At 43.2% G+C, this 23,208-nt stretch overlaps 3 protein-coding genes across 6 annotated transcripts in view; 1 reads left to right on the forward strand and 2 right to left on the reverse strand.

Annotated features, from left to right (window-relative positions):
• Nucleotides 1-774: 774 nt before the first annotated feature.
• supt3h (SPT3 homolog, SAGA and STAGA complex component) lies at nt 775-10,309 on the forward strand. 4 transcript variants are annotated; one of them, XM_024261360.2, is made up of 12 exons: nt 775-907; nt 2,277-2,363; nt 6,230-6,314; nt 6,811-6,897; nt 6,966-7,062; nt 7,141-7,277; nt 7,354-7,429; nt 7,506-7,618; nt 9,257-9,361; nt 9,458-9,586; nt 10,052-10,141; nt 10,203-10,309. In XM_024261360.2, the coding sequence occupies exons 2-12, from the start codon at nt 2,290-2,292 to the stop codon at nt 10,242-10,244; spliced, it is 1,035 nt and encodes a 344-aa protein (XP_024117128.1). In that variant the 5' UTR covers nt 775-907; nt 2,277-2,289; the 3' UTR covers nt 10,245-10,309. The 4 variants fall into 4 exon arrangements, with proteins under 4 accessions (XP_024117128.1, XP_024117127.1, XP_024117129.1 ...); XM_024261359.2 differs by having other exon boundaries at nt 807-907; nt 2,262-2,363; XM_024261361.2 differs by lacking the exon at nt 775-907 and adding an exon at nt 3,868-4,036 and having other exon boundaries at nt 2,262-2,363.
• On the reverse strand, nt 10,305-17,589 carry cdc5l (CDC5 cell division cycle 5-like (S. pombe)). The gene is made up of 19 exons (XM_024261358.2): nt 17,368-17,589; nt 16,718-16,821; nt 16,479-16,640; nt 16,232-16,359; nt 16,029-16,128; nt 15,827-15,953; nt 15,652-15,743; nt 15,430-15,574; nt 15,165-15,356; nt 13,405-13,553; nt 12,899-13,070; nt 12,651-12,815; nt 12,498-12,578; nt 12,168-12,419; nt 11,993-12,100; nt 11,826-11,915; nt 11,613-11,744; nt 10,779-10,859; nt 10,305-10,566 (listed from the first exon to the last, which is right to left on the reverse strand). The coding sequence occupies exons 1-19, from the start codon at nt 17,410-17,412 to the stop codon at nt 10,453-10,455; spliced, it is 2,439 nt and encodes an 812-aa protein (XP_024117126.1). The 5' UTR covers nt 17,413-17,589; the 3' UTR covers nt 10,305-10,452.
• Nucleotides 17,590-18,878: 1,289 nt separating this feature from the next.
• napba (N-ethylmaleimide-sensitive factor attachment protein, beta a) overlaps nt 18,879-23,208 on the reverse strand; it is a 7,941-nt gene continuing 3,611 nt past the window's right edge. Inside the window, exons 4-10 of the mRNA XM_024261372.2 lie at nt 22,492-22,538; nt 22,333-22,410; nt 22,201-22,256; nt 21,487-21,571; nt 20,499-20,603; nt 19,859-19,927; nt 18,879-19,717 (exon numbers count right to left, since the gene is read on the reverse strand). Of these exons, the coding sequence (XP_024117140.1) occupies nt 19,565-19,717; nt 19,859-19,927; nt 20,499-20,603; nt 21,487-21,571; nt 22,201-22,256; nt 22,333-22,410; nt 22,492-22,538 (593 nt within the window). The 3' untranslated portion in view covers nt 18,879-19,564. The remainder of the gene's footprint in view (nt 19,718-19,858; nt 19,928-20,498; nt 20,604-21,486; nt 21,572-22,200; nt 22,257-22,332; nt 22,411-22,491; nt 22,539-23,208) is intronic.

Consider the following 23,208-nt stretch of genomic DNA (forward strand, 5'->3'; position numbering starts at 1 on the left):
AAGATTAGAAAGAGTGTGAATGTCTGTGGGAATGGGACTGACTGTAAAACTATTTGGGCCTAAGCTATTTACCATGTACCACAAGTCTACGGAGATAAAAAAAATTAACATCAAGTCTTTGATTGGATCATTTAAATTATTAGATTTGTTTGCACGCAAGTTTCTAAATACGTGCAGCCAGTACTGAACTTTTTCTTCGTTATCAAGAGAAAAAAAAATGTTTCTTGTTATAATGAGTGCATCTCGCTGTAACAAAAAATCGGTAAAAAGAAAAACGTAAGGCCAACCTTTCTGAGCTTCTGTGGTTATTATATCACTTAATGACTATTTTCATGTAAAATTAAGCTACTAAAACCAAACATCATAATGGGCTTCACAGTGGCACCGTGGTTAGTGTTCTTGCCTCACAGCGAGGAGGCCTTCTACTTCAAGTTCTGGCTGGTGGACCTGTAGATATGTGGTACCGGTCTGTGTGGAACACAGACGGGTGTGGAGTCAGATATTTGTTAGGCTGCAGCACCACAAGGACTCAGAAAGGGACAGAAAAGGTTTAGAAAATAGATGGAACCCTGTGGACCAAAACCTGGAAAAAAAAAATTATGCTAACCGTAAAAGGAAATAAATTATGTTTACAAACATTTCCAACCTAAGCAGCAACTGCAATTGCTTAGTATAAACAAATAAACCAGCTTTAGAAAAATTATAATCATTGCTTTTGACAAAAATTACCGAACCAAAAATACTAATTATGTTGTGATTGGTTCTGTCTTTTCTCTGAAAGCGGTTGTCCTCGTGTATGACTACATCTCCCAGAGTTCCACACATCATGTGTTGTCTACGTCATCAATCCGCGCAGGAATTGGTAAACGGAACGGCGGGTGTTGACGGGATCTGCAGCAAAACTTCGGTGAGGATTAGTTCTTAAATCTCTTCTGGTCCTCCGAACTTCACCGGCCCCGCTCGCGTTTGAGGAAAGGGGCGTTTCGTTCTGCCGGGGTGGGGAGGGTTCTGCGGCCGCACCTGTGAGGGGTTCATCTGTGCGCGTGCCTTTGTGGGAGAATCGATCCCAGCCTCCTCCTGTCGGGATGCTTCAGAAAAGAATCAACTAAACAAGTCTTAATGTGTGTGTAAACAAGCGGAATAATCCAGAAGTCCCAAAGAATCGTTTTTGTTCCACGGTTGACCTTATTCGCTGGACGATAATCTTAGAGCCGTAGTGTCAAACTCAATCACCCAGGGGGCGGGGCCAAAATCCAGAACACAGTAGGCATGGATATACATTTATTGAAAACATAAAAAACTAAATTGTTAAAACTTTTGAACTTTAAAAACGTAACGTTTTGACATAAATTTGAATAATGAATTTAAACCTTAAGTAACTTTCAATATTTTACTCTCCATCAAAAATATATTTTGTCAAAACTATAAAAGTTAGAAATAAAGTAAATGTAAAAAAAAAAAAACTTCAAAATTCTTTTCTTGTATGCCATTTTATACAAAAAATTAAACGTAGAAATATCCCAAAAGTTTTGCTTTCCTCAAAACATATCCTTGTCACAATTATACGACATCTTGTTAATAATAATATAAAGTGATCTGGAGGGCCGGATAGAATTACCCCGGGGCCAGATCCGGCCCCCGGGCCTAGTAATAGGAGGAATTCAATGTTTTCAATTGCATTTTGAAATGCTCCCCAGTGCTGGAGTTAGTAAGTATAATTCTGGTTTGTGGGCGGGACTGTTGACACAGAGTAAACCGCCCCCCTCCCCATCACAGAGAGCTATGTTTGCAAGCTTACAACATTCATATTTTAACAATTTTAACATATCCAGTTAGGATTAGCTGCGCAAAAATAAAAACGAGCAATATTGGATCAATCAGGTGTTTTGAGCCAGAATTGCATTTTACTCTCATCATGTTTCACACACCAAAGCGTGAGCGGGCCAGGGTGCGTACAGGGGAGAGGAGACTTTGGTACGCTCAGAAACGGAGTGATAATCTATAAATCTGTTAGAAAAATGCTTCAAGAACATGTTAAAAACACCAAAAAGATCCTTTTCATTGGAGTGGGTCTTTTACAGTATTTGGATCATTAAACAGACATGAGCTCCTACATCCATGCATATGCGTCAGGTAAATAAGACCGTTCAAACATTCCTGAAGAAAAGAGAAGTGAAAACAAATGTTGATTCTAATGGTTTTCAAATGATAAAATGTCTGGATTCAGTGAATGCTTCTAAACATTCGGTGTGCTGTCACAGAACTTTGGTTTGCAGCTGTGTGTGAACGATGGCCACCGCCTCCGGATCCAAGGAGCGTCAAACGTCCAGAAACAGCTTTATCCCAGAGCTTCAGAGCATGATGTGAGACGTACACACACAAACACCCCCCCCCCCCACACACACACACACACGGTCTTACCCCAGTGCATCATGGAGCAGCTGCTGCTGAACAGACTGTTAGAAGCCATGATTGATCCAATTACGTTTTGTTCTTCAATCTGAAAGACTGAAAACACAATAAAAGTCATTTATTTTTATTTTTAACTGCATCTTTTCCCTCTGATTTTTAGTTGGATTGTAACAATCATTTGACCTAAACGATAAATTGATTTCTGTTCGTACTATCCGACCAGATCGAACTGTCTGAGGCAAGTTTATAATCAAATCAACTTACACCGTTATGAAATACTGGCAAAATAGGATCAATTAATAATCGAATTGATCATGGAAAATACCATTTGGATTGAGACATGCTAGCTTTATTTTACTGTATTGTAAAATCGACTGAGCTCCATCAAAGGGGTCAAAACATGATGCAGCAGAAACTGATCAACATTCATTCATTTTAAGTCAGTGAATCGGATCCGTTCAAAATGAACCATTGTTAATTATGAATTGGAATCTTCAACCACAAAATATGATATTAATAAAACAGTTAAGATAAATTGTTCCACCCCTAATTTTTAGACAATAAAACATTGATCAGGTTTACTGGATCACAGCTTTTGGAGTAGTTAGTAGTTATTGCATACTTCAAAATAATGCTTCAAACCAGAACTCTAAACATCCTTCAATAAAATCAATATTAACATTGAATTATTTTTCAGTGTTTAGCTCTACAGTAAGACTGAAAACCTCTCAAACATCTCTTGATCTTTCTCAGCTCTTATTGAAATGTAAAAAAACAACAACTGGTACACATCTAAAGCTCATGAAGCAAAGATCCTGTCTGCTCTTCTTCTGTAAATTAAAATCCTCGTTCAGTCAGATTTTCAAAGCTGCTCGTGAAAGTGAGCGTGCACGTTCGGCACTCACCTGCAGAGTTGATGTCGGTGGTCAGAGAGAACCAAACCAGAATAAACCCCAAAACCTGAAACCAGCCTGAAGCTGACTCCTGTCCTGGGCCTGTCCCGCCCGCAACCTCAAACCAGAGCCGCTCCCACCGCTGCAGACAACCAATCCCAGCCCAGAAGAGGACTGAGGGGCTGAAGGGCTGCGGCGGTCAGGTGTTTGAATGACAGAGAAGATGTGGGAGAGGAAGAGCTGCAGGATGTGGCTTCAGCTCAGAGTACCACTGTGGAAGTGGTCTGTCTGGATGCAAATCCAGTTTAGACCACAATGTGGCCGGAGCCGGAGCGGCCCCCCACCTCAGAGAAACCAAGCCTACATGTGCAATCTTTGTGTTCATTTGAAGACCTACAAAGGCCATCACCTCGTTGCAGTTTTTAATGTGAATGTGTATGCAAACTGCTGTTCTGACGGAGGTGAACCGTGAAATCAACACTTTGAAAGAAAAGTGGTTTCTTCTCCACTTCGTTTCAATGGAAATCATTTTCCTTTTTTCTCCTGGTCGCCTGTGGAGAAGCTTCTGGAAGAGCCACTGCTCCTTCACATAGAGAAGGGCCAGCTGACTGGACAATTGCCCAAGGAGGTCTATCAGACTAGTCCAATGAGAGGAGACCCTGAGGAAGGCCCAGGACAAGCTGGAGAGGCTGTCTCTGAGCGGAAGAAGGAACATTAGACTGGTGAAGAACGTGAGGGACAGTTTCTCATCAGTAGTTTGTTCATGACCAACACTCAGAGTGAAAAACACACAAATATCACACAAAGGGGCTTTATGTAGTTTATTTTTAAAACAGACTTCAAACCTTTTCTTTTACTGTACAAAGCAGGATTTTTTTTTCAATCTCAAACAATAAAACTCTTTTCACGGTGACATCAGACAAAATGGCGACAGGGCCGAAAATGTGAGTAGTTACTTTTGGTGTTCGGGTTTACAACGGCAAAGCTGACAGCTGAACGCTGTTTAACACAATTTTACATAAATAATAAAAGGTAATTTACCAATTTCAACAGAAAAATGTACAATATTTATTCATGAATGTCCTGCTGAACTGTATTTTCATTTCCTGTATTATATCGTTCACAAATCTAAATAGAAATTTGAATAATCCTTCAATATTTGAGGTTCTATTGAAAATATAGACCTTTCATTTGAGCAGATATTATTCTAACAGGTTTTATTTTTTCTGATGTTATTCACATGTTTTAAATGTGATCAGCACAAAAACTGATAGAAATTCATATTGGCCTCATTTAATTGGAGCAGCTAAAATGCAGATCGCTGCATGTTGTGTTTTAACTGAACCAAAGGCTAAATTTAGTTGTTGTAATCAGAGGTATTTGTTGTTTTTTGTGGTATTTTAATGTGTAATTGTAAAAGTTGAAATGCTTTTAAAAGAAATGTTTTTTTTGACAGTTCCAAATGATTTTTCTCCTTGTTTCCCTTCATTATCCTGCAGGATCAGACAAAGTTATGATCAACAGCAAAGAGGAGCTACGTCAGAAAATAACAACAGTTATTAGTTTTTCTTTATCATCAGACACGTTGAAATTGTCTGACTTTATCTCTGTTTTAGTGATTCTGTTAACTCAGAAATGTAATCAACTTTAACTGGACAGAAAAGATCTTCTGCAGATCTACGTCTCATCAAGTCGTGGAACGCTAGCGTTAGCATTAGCATCAATTAGAAGAAGAAAATCTGAATTCATAATCAAACCAGCAGCATTCAATGAAGTTCCTGTAACCTTCATCTAACTATGACCGGGTTGTAGAGAGAAATAATCCACGACTGGTTTAATATCATTTTGGGGAAGCAGCTGTGGAGCATTCTGCAGGAGGAATACTGACATTTGATCTGAGAGGGAAAACAACCAGGGAGGACATTTAGAAAATACATATTGTACAAATTTCTGAGAGAGGATAGGGAAGCCAAAGGGACTTCTGAGTTTTTGTAAAGAACCGGAAGAGTCACATGACTTAAGAAATATCCACGAATCCGTGAAACCGGGAATAAGCGTGGGAACACTATACATACACACAATAATCACACACAATATACCCACAGACAATGGACATATTTAAACCACACACAAACCATCTTTTCATGTTCTAAGCCTGCTTGTTCTTGATCAGGGTCGTGGGGTTGCTGGAGCCTATCCTAGCTGGTTTCAGCCATTGACTGTATTAGAAAGTTAGACTGAGGGAGTGTGACCTCACCCAGAGAAAATGTTTCTCAGCCGTCAGTTTTCTGCGATACAGACGTCGACAGTGATTGGTCTGAGTCATCGTTTCTATGGCAACTACTGTCGCCAGTCAGGAGCGAGCTAGTTTGAAGTACACACCCCTTCTACTGGAAGTGGGCTCAGGAGAATCTGTCAATCACATTTTGGAGGTGGGGCCAGCGGGCATCACATGCTTTATTGAAATAACTTGCAATAAAGGAAAAAATATGACAAAACATGAAGATTATCAAGAAGATGTTAAGAAAAACTATCAGAGCCAGAATGGTTGCTCTGACTAATAGAGTAACAGCTGCTACAGGATTTTGGCTTCTTGGAACCAGCAGGTACTTCCTGCTTGGAAAGTGATGGGGGGTTCCAGTCAGTCCAGTTCTCTTATACAGTCATTGGTTTCCAGCAGAGGTCCGGTGCACCCTGTATGGCTCACATGACTTTCACACTGACCATTTAGAGGACAGGCTGATGCTTTGCTTTATCCTTTTCCTCTCTTTGTACATTTGGGTTTTCGTCAACAGCCAAACCTTTGTTTACAAATAAACAGTGCTGCATACTTCTGTTATGTCAGTGAGTCCATAAGCTGATGCTGAAGTTCAGATCATGAGATGACGACCTATCAGCAGGAAGTGACCTCTGCTGTGTTTCAGGTTTGCTCTGGGCGACGCTCGCCGGCCCCTGCATGACACGGCTGCTCTGGTGGAGGACATTGTGCACACGCAGCTCATTACCATGGTAACTTGTTTGTTTTCACCATGACTCACTGAAACACTGAAACTTTAAGAAAATCAACGTTACTGTTTTAAATGATTTTAAATGATTTTTCTCTCTCATGATGATTTTGTGTTTCCCGCCTCTTTGAGGTATTTTGGTCGGTTAAAAAAGTTTATTATGTCTTTTGCACAAATTTACAGGAATGAGTCAGAATTTCTTGTTATCGTCTGGTTTTCCTCTCAATCCGTACGGAAGCATTCTGGAATGATTTCCTGGCTCTTCCTGGGACCGTTTTGACCTCTGGCTCTCACTCCGTCTGTCTATCAGACAGTTGTGGCAGATTTTCCAGAGCGTTCCTCTGAACCACAGAGTCGTTTGCATGTTTAAACCTGTGCAAATACTTCTTTTTTCATATGCAAATCTCATGGTTCTTCCATGTTTTATTTGCTGACTGATTCCAGAGTTTTCATTTCCTTGACCTTAAAAATGTCCTTTGATGTCTGTGTGGATCTGTCAGCTTCATCAGGCGTGTGAGGGGGCGACTCTGCGGGGGTCCAGGGTCATTTCAGCTGAAGACATCCTGTTTCTCATGAGGAGAGACAAGGTACAGAGCCTGCACTTCATGAGCTCCCACACCCTCCTCTTCCTCATGTTATGGTTTTTCTTGTTCAGAGGAAAATGGCCCGATTGCTGAAATATCTTCAGTTTCGAGATTACAAGTCCAAGCTGCTGAAAAGTTTAGAAGAAGAAGATGTGCAGCAAGATGCAGGTATGCCGAAGCCCCTTACTGATAAACTCCACTCGGAGACGATCCCTTGTTTGATGTGCGTGCTTTGTTGGAGATCAGGACCTGCAGCCGTCGGCAGTAACCAGAGGAGGCAGCGCTTGGCTCAGGACTTCCTGGCATGGATGGATCAAACCGGAGAGCTGCTGTCTTTAGCTGAGCGGCAAGAAGCAGACCCGGTCAAACAGGAGAGGATGGAGGTCAGGGGCCACAAAGTGCAGGTTTCTGGCATGGTTTGTAGGCTTAGTAGAGACGATTGTGGTGTTGTATCTTCAGCGTCTGGAGCGTCAGACTCGGAACATGGACCCGGCTCAGTACACAGATTTCTGTGAGAGCCGTCAGCTCAGCTTTGGTAAGACTCATGAATAAAGACGATGAATGAGGAGGAGAAAGATCATTGACCTGCTTCTTTGTTGGAATGGCCTCAGCTAAGAAAGCTTCAAAGTTTCGGGACTGGCTGGACTGCAGCAGCCTGGAGCTGAAGCCCAACAGCATCGCCATGGAGGTGCTCTCATACCTGGCTTATGAGACTGTCGCACAGGTAACACACCATCACACTCACACTTTAATGAGTGTAAGCAGAAGTGGTAGTAAAAGAAGTTAGCTCTCTGAGCCATCCATTCATTTGAGTTGATCAGTGACGACTAAACAGTAGAGGATTAATCAAGTAATCAAAGTCTATTCCTACGATCCAACCAGATCCATCTGTCAGAGGCAAGTTGTTAGAAAACTGTTTCAGGATGAGATAAATCGATAACCAATATTAGAAAATATATTTTTAACCATAAGGCGATAATGTCAAAGCAGAAAACACACGAGTGATGCAGCAGAAACTGATAAACCATCATTCCAATGTGTGGAAACACTTTGAATTTACAGTCATGTGACCATACAGTGTGGTAGAATATTATAATAGTGATTATTCTGATGTGGAAAACAACAACATTATTATTATTATCTTGAAAAAATACAAGAATCTGGAGAAATTTACCTGTACTGTTCAGTAGCAGGCATTTATCTCTGAGTCACACTGATGGAGGTTTAAGATGTCCTGATCCATTTTGGGTCGATTAATCGGATTGTTTAGAAAGATCCAACATCGACTATCAGGAACCACAAGTTATGTCATGAATCGAACCATTGTTGAAATGAATCGTTAAAGCTCTAGTGAAGAGAGGGAGCAGATCTGCAGTCGTGTGAGTTACTTCCACCTCCAGCTTTACGCTGCTTTGAGACTAAATGGAACCAATGTACCTCACTGTTTATCCACAGATGAACATGTCTTTCTCTTGGTCACGGGTGTCAAACTCAGTCCCACAAGGGGCCAAAATCCAAAACATGCCTTAGGTCGAACAGGATAAGCATTTATTAAACACTCTAAAATAAAATGTTTAAAACTTTAAAACTGTAACTTTTTAACACAATTATAAAATAGATGTATAACATTACCTGCAATAATGCTAGTGTGAATGCTGTAAGCTGAATTTGGCTTCTAAAGATGCTGAAACTGATAGCTGAAAACATTGAAGTTGATAACTGAAAATGCTGAAGCTGATAGCCAGCTGAAATATAAGATAAATGTCAAATTAGCCTAAAAAAACTGAAAAACAGACTCAGGTTAGCCTAAACAGCTAGCAGGTAGCATAAAAATAGCTAAACTCCAAAATATCCTAAAAAACTGAAAAAAGTCTAAATTGGTCAACACAGCTAGCATGTGGCTGAAATATTAGCCAAATTTTCACAACACCCTTAAAAACTTAAAGGGGCCCTACCATGAAAATTCAACTTTTTGAGGTTTTAAGTGCATTTTACTGTTCATTCCTGTCTATAAAGTACCCCAAAGCTGCATTTTGATCCGTTCATGCATTTCTGAGTAATCCTCTAAAAACCTGCACTGTCTGCAGCAGCCCCTCCCATACCCACAAAAACAAGCGGGTGGAAACGTGCTGACATAAGATCGGTGCCAACAGCTCCCTCTAGGAAGAGTCTGTGCTGCAAGCTCCGCCCCCAGACTAAAACAAACTCAATTTATCCCCTTATCCAGTGATGCTCAGCAAAAAAACTTGAAGATGCAGAATCTAAAGTTTCATCCAGTTGTGTCCCGTCTTCAGTAAATTCCAGCTGTTTGTTACTTTGTTACTTTAGACGCGGCGTTCCTTTGTTGTCTGTCTCTCCTCAGATTGTGGATTTATCTCTTTTGGTGAAGCAAGAAATGACAGCCAAGACTAATCCTGTGAGTCATGTGATCTCTGCCAGCTACATCCACTACAGCACTCACACTGAGGTAAACATACGCACAAACATTACACACAGGTTGGTCCACTGAGGTACACACTTATCAAGATGCCTAATTTCAGCACGCATTCTTTAATCTTTACAGGTGAAGAAGGATCCTGACTCCCCTGAGGCCACACCCCCCTCCACCCCAGGATCTTTGCACTCCTCAAAGCCCCTCCTACAGGGCAACGGCAGCATAGACGCCCGAGCGAGACAAAGGAAACGCAAAAAGGTGATTCTTGTGTTGTTGAATGAAGACGCTCCTGGCTGCAGTCTGAGGCGGGCCTCAATGTGGGCGGGGTCCAACGAGTGGCGCTCCGCCCACTGTATGTGATCCTTCATCATAGTAACGGTTGGCAATTCAAAAATATGAAGTGCCTTAGCTTTGTCAAGTTCTAAGAGCTGTTTTGTTCAGACATATATTATAAAAGAGATGATTTTCTTGAAAAAAAAAATCCTAAAGCATGGGTGTACATTATAAAAATGTAGATGTCGAGCTTTACTTTAAGCGTCTCACTCCTGAAGCTGATAGGCGGCATTATTGCACATGGAAACTTGTAAAGCACGTAGAAAAAGATGTTTGTTGTGACAGAAGAATCACTTCCAGGACGCGTTCAACTCCACCCAAGCTGAGGCACGCCTTGGTCTTCAGGAGGGGTAATTGTTTGAATATGCCTGACTTGACGTTCTGATTCAGAGTGCCCCCGCTTCCGTGGAGCCCCCCAGTGGCGCCATACAGCCCTGTCACATCCGAGAGGCCATCAGAAGATACAACTACAGACACACAGTACGTTTGCACAGCAGTGAGCTGAGAAATACCTGACGACTGAACAGCTGTTCTTTTCCAGAGCGCCTACAAGAGGAATGGGATGGCGTTCCTCGCCTGCTGACTTCAGCCCTGCACCTTCTGGATTTTTATTTTTGTTCAATAAAAACTTTCTGTCTGCAGATTTGTTTGAAAAGAAACTTTATTGGTCACTAATACAGGAAGGTGAATCATTAAACATGCTCAGACCTCAGACTGAGACCAAACAGACAAGAGGCTGCTCTTCACAAGGATCACATTGACACTGTGGTTGTGGGGGGGTGATGACATGATCAGAACTTCTGGGAGCTGTTGATCAGAGCCTCCCTCTCCATCAGCAGCTCTCCGTACCTCTGCTGCAGCTCTTTCTCCCTCTCCATCTGCCGCTCCACATCCTCCAGCAGAGCCTGAAACACAAACAGATCCTCAGGTCTGTGGTCGCCTTTTACTCCTGCAGCTCAGAAACAAAACACTCCTCACTTCTTAAAAACAAAGCTTCACAAGTGAGCTCTTCTGAACAGCTGAGGGTCTGAAATCTCTCATTGTTCATACATTTGGGGAGTTAAAATAAATGATGAAAGCTTGGTGCAGTAGATGTTCAGAGGATTAATAACGTTACCGCTTGTCTCCTGGGAATGGCTGTGTCCTCCTGCTTCTTCAGCTGAGCAAAGGTCTGCAGCTCAGTTGCTGCCTGCTCCACCTAGTGGACATTAGGAGCACAACATGCGCATGTTATGACTCAGCCTCTGATCATTTGCAGCACTGGTCCCCAATCCCAGAGGAATGTTTTCATTTTGTTTATAATCTGATTCTGAAGGGAGTTTTATTCTAGAAGTCTTCTCGATTCTCTCAACCACATCCGACTCATTCTTGGTGCACGTCAAATCTCTCAGTCACATTAAAAAAACATTCACTACTTTCGTAACCCTTGTGCTAGCCTTGACATGTTTACATTAAAAGTGGGGTCAGACAGAGCACTGAACTTTTTTTTCACAGATTTTTTATTTTCACTGGTGTCTGTGGCAGACATGAAATCCTGTCCACCTTTATCCACATTTGTCATGGGAGGGATCACAAATCAATTAAGGCTCGAGTCATCTGGACCCCATAGAGAGCACGAGGTTATTAACCAAATCCAGGAGTCTTCACTCCAAATATGGATTTATTGAAACATTTGTCCCCACAGACCAGAAAAATACTGCAGAATGTTCAGCAGCCGGCTGTCTAATGTTACAATGATGCTGCTAATAAAGTTGGATTCACTTTTACTATTATTTTTGGAAAATACCAGTTTTAGGAATGAAGATAGACTTTACCCTCAAAACTTCAAGAAAAAAAAAATATATATCAGCCAACCTCAAATACTGTCCAACATTACAGCGGTCCAGAAAAGGTTGAGGAGCACTGCTGTGAATGTAAAAAAACACCCGTCCAGAGCAGCCTGTTCCCTCACCTGTTCCCATAATTCATTGTGCTGCTTGAGGAGCCCGAGTGCTCTGGACTGAAACCCTCCCAGCAGGATTTTCAGTTTCTTCTCCAGTTTAGCTGCTCTGCGAGCGTCCGCCGTCATGTGACCGCGGTTCATCTGGACAGACACAAACATGAGGGAACTGTGTGTGAACGTGCATGTGTGTGTGTGTGTGTGCACGTGCGTGTGGAGACTCACCTCCAGCTTCTTCTCCAGACTTTCAATTCGATCCTTCTTGGAGGCCAGGTTGGCTCGAGTGTACCTGTTCTGAGCTGGCAGGTACAACACCTGTGCAGGGGAGGCTCCATCAGTTCAGTCATGTAGGTAAACAGCAGGAAGTGACACTGTGGTGGGGGTGGGCTCACCTGTCCGTAGCATTCCTCCCACACCTGGGTGTAGGCCTCCAAGCTGAGGTCGCCGTGACCCATTCCAGCCTTCACCACCTCCATTTCTGCTGCCAGGATGGCCTTTGCCTGAACACATCACAGACATGTAACCACGGTAACGGCCATGCTTTCCTCAGCTTCTGATGCTCGTCACCTGCTCCATGTCCTCGGTGCTGACAGGTTTGTAGGCGTGCGTTTCCAGGTAAGCGATGTGTGAAGCGTTGTTTGATGTGGAGGCGGGGCCTTTGCCTTTGGCGCGCTGCAGAGGGTTGGTTGCGTTAGTTGAGGGGTGATGGAGGCAGTCGTAATGCAGCATGGTGATCATTTCCTGTTTGACCAGCTCCTCAGCTATCTGTAGGTCAGACAGCGGCTCCATGGAGGCGGGCCGGAGGACTGACTCGTTGACCTGCAGCCACAGAAAAAGATCCTCAGTGATCCATGCATGTCAGAGAGCAGCGCGCACTGCGGCGTTTCTCCGGCGTACCTCTGACGGCCTCGGGAGGCTCCTCTGGACGGGGGTGTGCCGCAGCTTCAGCTCCTTCTCCCTTTGTGCCTCTCGCTGAGCCTGACAGCAGATCACACAGAGTATGAGTCTCTGTCAGAGTCCTCGCACACGCGCCGGTCAGTGGACACACACCTGCTTGCGTGCTTCAATGTCTGCCGAGTCTTCCACAAATCCAGTCTCTGCCTCCATTTCTTCAAGCTCTTTCTCTGCGTTTTCCGGGAGAACAATCTCAAAATCGTTTTTCGGAGCAGGAAGTGACATCAGACCCTGCCTGAGCTGCTGCAAGCTTTCCTTTTGCTGGAACACAAAAGTTGATGAGGAAAAGTTATTTTGGTCTGAATTTGCAGTTGTTGTCCAGAATGTGGCTCCAGGTTTGTTACCGCATGTTTGGCAAACGTCGGATCCGCCGCTTGCTCATCCGTGTTGATGTTCAGCTTATCTCTCAGCGGCGTGCGCCCCGGAGTCAGTCCTGGCGTAGCCAGCCCACGTGGGGTCACTCCCCCGCCGGCTTGGGGGGTCATGCCATCCGAGGTCTGACCCGGTCCGGGGGTTCTATCATGGGGGAGGATTCAGATGTGGTTAGAGAGGTCTTCTCTGAGAGAACAAGAGCCCAAAACACTGAAACATGGAAAAGATCAGAAAAGCAAAGAAACATTTCTTTAGGCATCAAACACCAGTTTGAAAGGAAAAACTGCCGATACAGAAGTTCAAATGACTGAATGACACATTTTGGTGGAAACTTCCGTAGAAAGAAGAAAATTTTTGTTAAAATATATTTTTGTTTGGTGACATGTTATATAAGACAGCGAGTGTGTTTGGGGCCACACCCCCAAATTAAATCTCCCCGATTCTGAATTGTGAAGGGAGTTCAGTTAGCCGGTGTTACCTGAACGGCGTGCTGAGGACAGTGTTGGGTGTCTGGATCTGCTGCCGCTGAGGCGTCACTCCACTGAAGTCGCTTTCGTGCAGAGGCGTGTTGAGCCCCCCCTTCAGAGGGGTGTCGATGTTGGTGAGAGCCATCAGGTTCTGGGCTTCCTGCAAAGTCAAAGTCAACTTTATTGTCAATCCTTCATATGTGCTGACATCGATAAAGCAGTTCCTGCATTCCCACCAGTCCTGACGAGCCAACAGAGCTCGCTCACTTTACTGCAGACCGCGGATGATGGAAGCAGGACTTCTTCACAAGACCTTTCAAAAACATGTGATCAAAGCTACTAGTCAATTTTTAGATGAATCGATTATGATCCATAAATGATTCGGAATCGTTATATAAATTTTAAATAATCAACAATTGAAAAATGTAGATGATCTAAAGTAAAAGTACTAAACAGAACTAAACACGACGCGTTTTTCACTTTGGAAGAGCCAAAAAACATGGATGACCTTCCAGATCTCATCATCCGACGAGCCCCAACTTCACTTACAGCGACTGTTTGGAAGCATTTCATTGTGTCGAGGGTCAATTAGATCAAATTCATGCGGTGTTTACGTTATGTCACACCTAAATTAAATATGTAGAGAACACAACTCCTTTAAGAAATCACAATGTGCGGCTAGCTAGACACCATTAGCCTGTCATGAGTTCAAGAGCGTTTCGTTAAAGCTGGTCTGATGATAAAATGTAACATTATCCTATTTAAGGTTGTTGAGTCCGGGAACATTTTTCACTTTTGAAAAGAGTGAAAGATTTTTGATTATCCAAACGGAAGGTTTTACATGTAAGAATTGTTATGTTCTCAATAAAAGTTAAACACGTTCACTGATCTCGCCTTTACTCAAAAATACACTTTGGTGGAGAACAGTAAGAAATATCGGTCTGGTGTCTTGTGGTAAAGAGAAATATAAAATGTTTTTCTTTGCTCCAAGAGTCTAGGTCAGGGGTCTTCAACCTGCAGCTCTGGAGCCACTTGTGGCTCATTCACCTCTCCATAGTGACTCTCTGGCTAAAGAAAAATAACATCATAGAATTTTTTTTAAAAAAGGGTTAATAAATTATCATTTATTTCATTTAGATTAGTTAAGTTTATAAATGTATGTCTGAGGTGCTCCTTAAATCTAAAAAACCTAAATGTTTTTACATCCCTGATGACTTGGAGAGGTCTTGTTTGATCTGTTTCCTCCAAAATACACTAATTTCAAATAGTAAGTAAAACTTTGGTAAAAAGTCTGATCTTTTATTAGTTTAAAGCACATTTTATCTTATGCTGTCCAGAGCACCATTGGTCTGGCACTTTTATTTTGAAAGGAAATCATACGAGCTTCTGTCAAATGTAAAAAATAATTTCACATGTTGAGAAAATGCTAGTTTCTTTTTATATCCATGCCACAAAAGAAGCATAATTCATATTTATTATTAAAAAATAAGCTGTAATGAATATACAGCAGTATAAAATAAGACTGCGGCTCCTTCTAGGTTTTGATCAGTAGAAAACAAATCCAGACGGATCTTTAACTGTTAAAGGCTGCCGACTGCTGCTCTACACAGACAATGAGAAACATTCAACATGCATTGATGATTGTTTCATAAATCAAATCATGACGTTCCTCAAGATTCCCACATCTAAGATCTTCAACAACCCCCCCTCTTTCAAATCAGACATGAATGAGCATCATGACACAACAAGCCTTAGGGCAAACATCACATACCTGCATTATCCTGTCCTGGGCTGCGGGGGTGCGAGGGGTCCGCAGTCCTGCAGCCATGTTGTTTGTGATGTTGTACTCCGACAAAAGGGTGGAGGAGGCGGAGTTTCCACCTTCACTCTCCTCAGCAGCCTGGCGTGCCACTTCACTGGCCACCCCCAGTTTGACCACTTCCTCCAGCTCAGCATCGCTGATCTACAAGAGAGGAGTCCAGTCAGGGTGTGTGTTTTCGTGTGCGTGTGTGTGAGCGTGTGCGAGTATGTGGTACCTGAGGTGCAGGCAGCACGAGCTTTGAGCGTTTCTTGGTGAACTCTGCGACGCCGCTAGTCTGAAGGATGGCAGAGGGCAGGTCGCTCTCCTTCTTCTTCTTTATCTTCTGCTTATCTTTCTTCCGGTCCCTCTCTTCACGCTCACTGCATCAGAAACACAGCTTCAGGCTCAGTTTTTGGCACATGCCTGTAGACCATCAGACCGTCCAGGTGGCACTGACTTGCGTAGTTCTCCGTCCAGGTGCTGCTGTCGGAGCCGTTTGAAGTTGGGTTCCAGCGCTTCGTAATTCTCCATGCTGGTGTCATAGAAACCCTTCAAACACAACAAGCACACGGGTTCAAGTTGCTGCCGAGTTCTTGGGTTGTTGGTGTGTGCTGGAGCTCATCTAAAAGTACCGGAGCAGGTTTCTTTTCAAACGGGATCTCAGCGTTGTAGTCCACCCCTCTCTTCTTCTTCCTCTTCTTTTGAACACCAATTCCTGCTGCTCTCAGCTCCCTGCGCTTCTGCAGGGCAGCCAAACGCCTGCAGGATAACAAAGTCATATTGATCAGAAAATCTCTTTCTTTTAGTCTGTAAAATCCTCATATGAAGGGTGACCTGGCCTCCTCCAGCTGTTTCTCTCTGGCCTTCCTCTTGGCCTTCTTGCCCTGTGTGTTGGCCAGGCGAGCCCTGGCCTCAGACAGCATCTCCAGCTCGTCTGCAAACACAGATACAGAGTTGTTCTTTAGAGGCAGACTTCCAAAGTTTCACTCAGAAAGGGAGGGCAGTTTTCACTGTAACTGCTGGGAGAGATTCTGCACCTTCATCCATGTCCACAGGATCGGGTCTGGCAGGTTTGGTCTCAGGATTTGGATCGATCTCTCCCGGTTTTAACTTCCTCGGATCATCTCCCACCTCTTCCTCATTGTCTCTCTGTGCAGCTTTGTCTCTAAACAGACGTGCAGAAAGGCTCAATGAAGCTCCTCTGCCCTGGACAGGCCCACTCACACACCCCCACTCACACACCAACACCTGCCGAGGGGGACTGGAGTAAACAGTCAGACTTACAGCAGGTACTCGTAGTGCTCCAGACACTGAGCCGCAGTGCGTCCTATGATGGGAGCGATGGTCCTCCACTGCGTTGGCATCAGCTTGGCCAAATGAAGCAGCTTCTCCTCCTCCTCTCTGGACCACTCAGTTTTCTTAATGCTGGGGTCCAACCACTCGTACCTGCAGACACGCAAGGTCAAAGAGAATCCCTGCCCGCCATTGTGAGATCTGATGATGCATTTTGGCATCAAACGCACCATCTGGCTTTGCACTGTTTGGCAGACTTGCGGTGCAGCAGGGAGGCGATACGGGACCACTGGTTTTTTCCATATTTCATTACCGCCGCCTTGAGAATCTCATCCTGAACAAATAAGAAAAGAGCCGAGAAACAAACAATAAACAAAGAATTCACCAGAAAACAGACGGCTGCTGGGTCTCAGTCACTGCAGTTGTGGTGTACCTTTGTTTTTATGGTTCTGGATAACTACATGTATGATGGGCCGAACAAAATTGAAATCCCTGGAATTATTGTTATAACAAGAACGTTATCATTCCCTGCAGGTCATTGTGTAACGCTTAACATGATCAGATTATCATTCGCCTTTCAACCGCTGTTATTATTTTGATAAGACAAAAATCTCTTTAAAGTTCCTCTGCAGTTCTTCAGCCTCCATCATGAAGCGGACGTTTAACATTTAAGAGGACGGCTGCAGAATTCGTACTTTTACCATCCCGACTGTAAGTAACTTCAACTCAAAAAGTGAATATTAAAAGTTAAATTCATGAACAAGTGAAAATGCTAACGTGCAGCGGGGAATCCGGCCTTTAGCTTTATGCTAACCTCTCACCGTTGGGTTTCAGTGGCGGATTAGCAGCATGCTAACAGGTTAGCCATGTAAACACTTACCTCCGTGTTTCGCCAAACTCCTCCTTTTATCATAATTCGAGGCATCTTGGTGGATTTTTTGTGAACTCTTCGTCAACAAAATTAAATATTTCCCCCTCCAGCTATCTAGCCGAGCAGAGGTTCCAGTTCTCCCTTAAAAACCAGCAACACAAAAAGGACTGCGAAGGAGACGCGACATGCACGGGTACACCGGAAACAATTTTCTTACAGTCACCGAAAGGTATTGTGGGTATCGTAGTCTTTTGTGTTGTTTTATGACAGATGGCGGATGGGACACAGCGTTGAGATGCATTACCGCCACCTACTGGTACGGAGTGCGAGTCAGAATGTTACTTATTGATACCCTTAACACGCTAGTATTAATTTTCGTCTTCTTCAAGAAAGAAATCAAAAACGGATAATTGCTGGTGTTGATTAAAACAATTAACCTCACATTTTATTAATTTCCTTTCAAGACGTTCTTTCAACCATTGTCTCTGAACAGAGAACATTTCATCAGTGCTCTATTCATCTTCTTTACAAAGATCACATTTATCGTTAATATTATTTCCAATTCTGCTCTGCTGTCGAATAAACTACTTTTTGTACTCTTTCATGATGCACTGGAATCTGAGTTTTTAGGTGGTCTGACCTCCTCGATCCATTGTAGAGACGACAATGTTGCTATAATTTCCACTGCATAAACTGAACCGTTTCCTTTAAACAGTGATATGAGATTCAGACATGACAAATGCTGTACCTATGTCCCTCATAAGACCCTCTCGTCATCACTGCATTTTTTCACGTAATCACTGTATTCCTTTATGGATCCTTATATTATAAATGGAATATGGAATTTGCAATAGTGATAAGTCCACAAACTATATACAAAGCGATAGAGGCTCAGATCTACCAGACCAGACCCAAGGTGTAGTCTGTGTAAAGAGGAAACAATCCAGCACATAACTGGAGGGTGGAACATGCTGGCTGGGAAAGTGTACATGGAGCGCCACAACCAAGTAGCTGGAATAATATCCTGAAACATGTGTGCAGAAACCACCCGCAGAGGGTGAGAGGGAAAGAAAAAGATATTTGAAAAGGAGATAGGCAGAAGCTGTAGGTCATCGTTCAGGCATTCTTTACAATCATCATGGGGCTCAGACATCAACAACCGTTGACCACATAAACAAAATCTATTGGGTTTTGGTGTAAAAATTGAAAATTGTTTCTTTGTATTTATTTTTTAAAGTGACAAATGTTTGGAAATGATTTTTAGTTCTGAATGGAAATCATTCCACATTTTACTCCAAATACTGCGAGACAAAATCTTTTTAATGTTGTTCTAAGTTTGATTATTTTTAAGTACATTGTCAGACTGAGTATTAGCTGGTGACTTTAATATACTAAAATACGTGTTTTTTCTCTGCTGACCAAACTGGTACTTGAGTAAATCAGTGAACAGATCAATAGCTTGTATGTATAGAGGGATCGGATGGATTTAACTAGTTTTGATCTGAGAATAAACAGGCAGGTTTTAGGAGTGATGATCTTTTTATTTCAACTGGATATCTGAGGAACATCTTGATTAAATTCACAGAAATGACACCAGGCTGCTCATATGTTCTTCACAACACAGTGACACTTATCAACATGACATCAGACATGCACAAACCAGGCACCAGCGCCGCTTGACCATAACCAGGTTCACAAAGAATCATCCAATCAAAACGGGCGCCTTCACTGACTGATGGAGCGTGGGGGCAAGAACAGGACAAGACGGAGGAAGACAACGATGAGTGGAGGAAGCAAAGAAGAGGCTAATACCTTAAATCTTAAGATGAATCGTAACACAGAGCACCATGATAAACAACAAATATTCTCCTAATTGACAATAAATATCTTGATTTTGTCTTCTCTGTAGCCTAACACGTATCTCTGTATCTCCAGGAGGTGCAGCTTCCCTCATCAGACAGAAGAAGCCTTTCTGTGGACTCACACACACTCACTCGTGCTCTCACACACCGCCTCCTCTCCGAGGATCGCTGCTGGACGGGGACACGTCTAACTGTGAGGTGATGCTTTGCTTATGGGGGGGTCACATGCAGACTGATATGTACAACTGTAAACTCCCTCAGGCACCCCCACTTCCTTTGTTCCACCCGAAGACACATTCAAAGCCCATCCTCCCCCTTCCTTCTCTCCCCTGTTCCACCTTCTTCTACTTCAGGTCGCCGGCGTCTCCCTGGATAGTCTTCTTGATGCGCAGCAGCATGGTGGTCAGCCACTGGTCCAGACGAGACACGGAGTCAAACTCCTTGACGGCCTCCGTGAACGCCTCGCTGTTCTGCTCTTCGTGAGCTTCCAGCAGTTTCTGTTGCGATAGAACTCAAACGTGACTTTTCAACAAAACGCATCAGTGTGAGCTGCGTTTGTGCAGCAGCAAAGTACATTTCACTCTATTCATGCAGATAAAACACGGAGAAACACCATTTCCAGAGACATCCACAGTTACCTTCAGCAGTTTGAGCTCTCTGGAGTCTGAGAAGGCAGGGAACATCTCCTCGTACTTCTCAATGGCCAGCTGGAAAACACAGCAAAGCTGATGCTTTCAGAGAATACAGGTGAGACCCCCCGGGTCATGTGACTGCTCAGACACACAGGTAGATGCCTGCTATCTTCAGTCTCTCTTGCTCTGAGGACGTCGATACATTTCCATGCTTTCAGTTAAGAACTACCAATTCTACACCCAGCTGTCCCCAAACAAACAGTTTGACCCCCAGGAGCGACCAGAGTGAACAGCTGCGTTTCCATTACACATATGAGCAAAACTTTATCAAAAACTTGAGGAATTTAGAAAAAAAACAGTTTCACTATGACACAGTTTCCATTAAGTCTTAATTATGCGATAAAACACAAAGCAACTCACGCGATAAATCATTAAAAACACGGCGATGGATGAGAACAAGTATTTTTTAAATTTGATTCACTAAAATTGAGCATTTGGGTGATGCCACATTTTTTAAGATGTGTGGTGTTTCTATTAGGAGATTTTATTATCAAAAACCCATTTGCAAAACTTCCGAGTTAATGTGAACACAGCTAATGTCTGGCTCTCTGAAAGGTGCACTGGGATGGTGCTGCTGACTTGTCACCTTGGCGTTGAGCTCGTCCACGATGAAATGACACAGTGAGGCCTTGAAGAAGTACTCTTTAGCGTTGTACTTCAGCAGAGGGTTGTCCATGGTGCTCATTGCAACCTGAAACAGACAGCAGAGGTGTCGTCCTCTCATCGCTGTAAATCCAAATATATGTCACTCAGACCTTCACCTTCTACCTTTCAAGTTTCTTCACACCCATACATCGATTTAATAAAACACTGACAGTTTTAGCTGCACAAACCACCAGGAAATGGATTTTTAAGTAGTACAAATTTCCAGCTTTTCCAGCATGAACATCTTAGGTCCTTCAATTCCTGAACTCAGATTCTGATCCATTCAGAGGCGGACCTGCAACTGTGTTTACATCTTTTTTGGCCAGCAGAAACTAAAGGTCTCATGAACCCCAGACTGTCACACTCACACCTGACTCCAGCACTGTTCATCTAAGTTCAGATGTTTGAGGCAGCACTCCTTCCAGAAAGCTTTGTTACTGTCCCATCAGAACATTTTTCCAGATGTTTTTGTGGATAATCCAGATATCTCTCTGGGTTCTTGTTTTTTCTCCCATCAGTTTGTCCGAGTCTTTTTCTGACAGTGGGTCGATGAATTCTGACCTGAACTTAGTCCACTGAGGTCTGACTTTCTTTTCATCTGCTTCTGCTTCTTTCCTGACCTCCTGGATGAGTCCTCTTTGTGTTTGTGGACTGGTTTAGGCTGCGTTGTCCTGTGAAGGTTCTTCTAAGTTAAGAGTTTTCTCCACGTGTAGATCATGGACCTGTGTGATGTTTCAAGAGTCTTAAAGCTGCAGGAATGTGTGTGTGGTTCTTCCAATGCTTTAACAGACAGACTGCATGGATCCCCTGGTTGATCTGAGATGTTTGTTTTTTTTTTATGTCTAAAATAATCAAGAAAACATATTCACAACAGCATCCTCTAAAAACTTATTTCAGCGTAGAGACTGTTGGAGTGGATTAGCTGGTACCTGTTCATAGATCTCAATGGCTTTCTGGTACTGCTCCAGCTGAGCGCTGTAGTGTCCCACCTTCAGAAGACATTTGTTGGCTGAGCTGAAACACAAGCAGCACGTGAACAACACGTGTTGTACGAAGTGACCTTCTAGAAGACTAAATAACATGATTCATCAGGTTTAGAATTCATGTTCAATGGAAATCTGAATAATGGATGGACTAATTATGGCCCAAGCACACACACCCTCTTGTTATCACATTGTGGGAAAATCAATTTAAAAAGTACAAAAGCCTTGGAAGCAGAGCGGAAAATACCCACTACACACAAAATGAGAACACACACAAAACCACACACACCCTGTGACTTTAAAAAAACATGTTGTTTTTGGAAGGATTATTATTATCATCATTCTTCCAATTTGAACTCAAACTTGACCCTTTGAAAATGTACAAAAACTCACCAAAACTCCCAGATACTTCTGGTCTGGTGAAAAATAATTTATGCAATTGACATTTTTTAGGAACAGGGGGGGGGATCTGCTGAAGCTGCTGAAGCTGCTGAAGCTAGGAGTCACAAGCAACTTCCTGTTTCTGACGGGCTTCAACAACATTAAAGGTGTCATGGACACAAGAAGACCTCATGTTAGAAGTCTGACAAAAGAAATATCAACATTTAACTAATCATTTCCTCTTTTCAAAATTGAAGGAACAAATAATTTTAAACAAACCTGTTGGATTCTTCTCCTTTGTAGTAATCTGCTGCCTGCTCGTAGTGAGCGATAGCCTGACATGACAAACACACGTAAGAGTGGAACCAGAACATGTTCCAGAGCTTCTGAATGACAGCGGGCCGGGTTTACCTTCTCAATGTCCACCAGCTCAGACTCGTAGATCTCTGCGATGGTGATGTGATGTTTGGCTGCGATAGTGAAGCGACCCTGAAATCAGGCCAGATGCATTCAGTCCAACTTTGAGCAGGAAATCACAGTTGGGGAGGGATTTGGGGCTGGGGGGCTTACCATGTCAGTGTAGATGTCAATGGCCTGGTTTAGACAGTTAATGGCCTCTGTGCAGAGAAAAGAGAAAAAAAACTGCTCAGATTCCTCCCTCTGTGAGAACATTGAGGGGGGGGGGGCTGTGGACTGCAGTGGGGGCAAGATCAATCATTTAGAAAAGCTCAGTTTTCTAGAACTAAAGTTAACACATTTATAGCTGCTGTTGAAATGTTCTGATCCCCCCCCTCCGCATTATGTTCTCAGAAATCCCTCAAGCTTGATCAAAATCAAAGAATGACAGCAGACCTGACAGCCTCTCCTCTAACAGCAGACCATGTGCTGCTTCAGCAAAAACAGCGTTCTCCTCCACAACAGGACAAATCAAAGCTTCCCATGAAATGATTATTACTCAAATAGTATGGTGGCCTAGATTTGGAAGGGGTCACCGTTAACCCCCTTCCCCCTTCTTAAAATTGTGCTCTGCTTTAAATGAGCTCATTCCAGATGATTGATCTGAAACTGAGAGGAAAACGTCAAGATGGAAGAGTGAAGCAAGAACAAATGTCAGAGCAGATCTACAAAAACAACAAAACAGATGCGTTCAGGTCCTCCAGGAAATGCTAGTGATAGACAGCAGACATTAAGAGGGTTGATGATGGATGGATGGATGGATGGACGGACGGACGGATGGATGGATGGATGGATGGATGGACGGACGGATGGATGGATGGATGGATGGAT

This window comes from Oryzias melastigma, linkage group LG15 (assembly GCF_002922805.2).
Source record: "Oryzias melastigma strain HK-1 linkage group LG15, ASM292280v2, whole genome shotgun sequence".
Taxonomy (NCBI): domain Eukaryota; kingdom Metazoa; phylum Chordata; class Actinopteri; order Beloniformes; family Adrianichthyidae; genus Oryzias; species Oryzias melastigma.

Coding starts and splice junctions, on each gene's coding strand:
- supt3h (XM_024261360.2), top strand. CDS start 2,290: ATGGCCACCGCCTCCGGATCCAAGGAGCGTCAAACGTCCAGAAACAGC. Junction 6,898..6,965: donor TTCTCATGAGGAGAGACAAG/GTACAGAGCCTG, acceptor TTTCTTGTTCAG/AGGAAAATGGCCCGATTGCT. Junction 7,619..9,256: donor CTTATGAGACTGTCGCACAG/GTAACACACCAT, acceptor GTCTCTCCTCAG/ATTGTGGATTTATCTCTTTT.
- cdc5l (XM_024261358.2), bottom strand. CDS start 17,412: ATGCCTCGAATTATGATAAAAGGAGGAGTTTGGCGAAACACGGAG. Junction 16,822..17,367: donor GAGTTTGGCGAAACACGGAG/GTAAGTGTTTAC, acceptor TTATTTGTTCAG/GATGAGATTCTCAAGGCGGC. Junction 16,360..16,478: donor GAGCACTACGAGTACCTGCT/GTAAGTCTGACT, acceptor ACGTCTGTTTAG/AGACAAAGCTGCACAGAGAG.